General features: G+C 36.9%; 1 protein-coding gene across 1 annotated transcript in view; it reads left to right on the top strand.

The window, feature by feature from the left end:
• Positions 1 to 2,872, top strand: part of LOC107042404 (endochitinase) — a 119,752-nt gene that overhangs the window by 88,837 nt on the left and 28,043 nt on the right. Inside the window, exons 4-5 of the mRNA XM_015263436.1 lie at positions 280 to 502; positions 600 to 723. Of these exons, the coding sequence (XP_015118922.1) occupies positions 280 to 502; positions 600 to 723 (347 nt within the window). The remainder of the gene's footprint in view (positions 1 to 279; positions 503 to 599; positions 724 to 2,872) is intronic.

Genomic DNA, 2,872 nt, shown 5'->3' with positions numbered 1-2,872 from the left:
CCCCCCCCCCTCCCTTAAAAGACTCTGAGGGCTGAGGGCTGCGGGCGGAATGTTTCAATTTCTTCCCAACCCTACTTGTCGCTCACTTCAATCACCTATTTGGAGCCAACTTCTGATAATAGCCGTTTTCGTAAATGAAGTCTCCGGCCTGAATCATCACCTATTGATGTCTTCCTTGCGGATTTTTCCATTCATAATAATCTGCATCAAATTTATCGCTCATCGCGCATTATCCACCATTCCATTACAGAGTTATTCAACCTAATGACTAAATTACAGCTTTCATGCACGAATATGGATTTGACGGATTTGACCTCGATTGGGAGTATCCTGGTGCAACCGACAGGGGCGGTAAATACTCAGATAGAAACAACTTCTTCTACTTCGTTGAGGAGCTGCGACGTGCCTTTGACAGAGAGCAGAAGGGGTGGGAGATTACTATGGCTGTGCCAGTGGCCAAGTTCCGTCTCAATGAGGGCTACCACGTGCCCGATCTCTGCCAGTTAGTTTCAATTATTACAAATTTACTTTCTCAAACTCAATCTCAGGGAAAACAGCTTCGATGCTAATTACAAACTTTGTTGATTGCAATTCTACAGGAATGTCGATGCTATTCATGTAATGGCGTATGATTTAAGAGGCAACTGGGCTGGATTTGCCGATGTGCACAGTCCTCTTTATAGGAGGCCGCATGATCAATATGCATATGAGGCTCTCAATGTAGTGAGTATTGAATGAGACTGCATTAATGAAGTTATTCACCAAGTCAAGTTCCAATCCCCTATGACTGGAAGATTTTCTACGAAATGTGCGGTTCTGCTAGGGAATGTTCAGATGACTTTTTGAATAGAAATACATCATGCTTCCTACATCGAAAGACATTGAGCTTCGTGTTATATTGCAAAACATTTGTCTAAACATTCTCCGTATGTGCGCAATTGAAAAAATACCCGGAGAGGTAGTCACCTTCAGGCCCGGTTGCACCAACCCCTGTTAGGCGAATTTAACAGCCTGTTAGACTAACAGACTGTTAAAATTTATCTGTCCAGTAAATTTATTGGGTTGCACCAAAAATTTCACTGGTCCAGTATCTCCCCAGTGTACCACCCAGTAAATTTGAGGATATATTTAAGTACTTGTTACAGTTTGATACGGATCACATTATACATTCAGACATTTTCAACGATTAAATTTTTCAACCAAATTACGTGTGAAAATTTAAAAAAAATCATGGATATTCAGCTTTATTTTAATTACATTTTGTAAATAATTAATATTCTTTCAAACATTCCCTTCGTGCAAATAAATAATTAAAACTGTTTAAACTTTCGGAAACCTTATTTTTAAGCATGAAATTGATTGATGGTGAAATTCTGAATGTTAATAAATTTGTTAGGATTTCCAAGAAAATTGTTGCAGGGTGGAACACTGCTATTTTGAATAAATTTTTCATGAAAAAAGATCATAATCTTCAAAAATCGTATCTTTTGAATTATGTTATAGATTTTTCTGCAGAAGTAGATTTTCTGATTTTATCTCAGATTCTTATGCGATAAATTGGAAAAATTTCATGGATATCGAGCTTCATTCAAATTCCATTTTGCAAAGAATTTTTTTATTGTTAACATTTCCTTCTCATAAATAAGTAATTGAAATCGTTTAAACTTTTGAGAACCTTATTTTTTGTGTATGCGGAGAGAAATATTCAATAAAAATTACGTATCTTTTCCATAATTCCGGAGCGAGATGTGGTTGTAGGAAATTTTACGGAACTGCCACGGAATTTTTCCAGAGCGTTCCGTAATTTTTATCTGAGTCTCCTGTGAAAAATGACGATACCGTCACTTAAATTTTCTGAGTCGATTCCGTAATCGGTGAGCGAACTTCGAATTCCGTAATTTTTACTGAACATTCCTCTCCGTGCATGAAAATAATTTATAGTAAAATTCTGAAAATTTATAAATTTGCTACGATTTCGAAAAAAGTATTTTCAGGCCGAAAAATTGATTTTTTTATAAATGAATGAATTATATTATATAATAATTATTATCCATAAAAAATGGTCGTAGGGGACCCAGGGTAAAGTGAAACGCCGGGCAAAATGACACGATAGCAAAAACCGAATGTATAGCGAAATTTAGGTGATTTTTTTTTTTCGTATCAACTAGGGGGTGGAGAGGGGTAAAATGGGTTACCAGGGTCACCCAGTTTACCAGAGTCCAAAGCTCTTATTTTACAAGGGTTGAACGGACGGGTAGAATCAAATAGTTATATGGGTCAAACGTTAGAGTCGCCTGAAAGGATCACAAGGGCCATACAGGAGGATGAAGGAAGAAAATCTTTCCCGTTTGGACCTTCTAATTGTTTCACTGTTTGACGGGATCTATAACCGTTTTGTTACACTGTTTCGTGTGAAAAATTTATGAAATAATTAACAAATTCATATTTTTATCGTTTTCCATAAATCCTTTAGCAACAATCAATTTTCCACCCTAAAAANGGATGAAGGAAGAAAATCTTTCCCGTTTGGGCCTTCTAATTGTTTCACTGTTTGACGGGATCTATAACCGTTTTGTTACACTGTTTCGTGTGAAAAATTTATGAAATAATTAACAAATTCATATTTTTATCGTTTTCCATAAATCCTTTAGCAACAATCAATTTTCCACCCTAAAAATCATTTATTCGTAATCGTAACGGATTTGCCTCTATTTCGAATTTTGCACGGAGAGAAATTCACTAAAAAACTTCTAGTGCTAGCACTGGAAAAAGGGCTCAAAGTGACGGCCAGGGAAAAATTCCAGCACTGACTTTTTACCGAATTTATATGACATTTTCACCCTCCTCTTCCCCCCCCCCCCCCCCCCCCCCC

The sequence above is a fragment of the Diachasma alloeum genome, unplaced genomic scaffold, assembly GCF_001412515.2.
Source record: "Diachasma alloeum isolate Michigan unplaced genomic scaffold, Dall2.0 Dall_scaffold_00447, whole genome shotgun sequence".
Taxonomy (NCBI): Eukaryota; Metazoa; Arthropoda; class Insecta; order Hymenoptera; family Braconidae; genus Diachasma; species Diachasma alloeum.
Note: the sequence above shows the minus strand (reverse complement) of the source record. Positions and strands in the feature narration are given on the sequence as shown.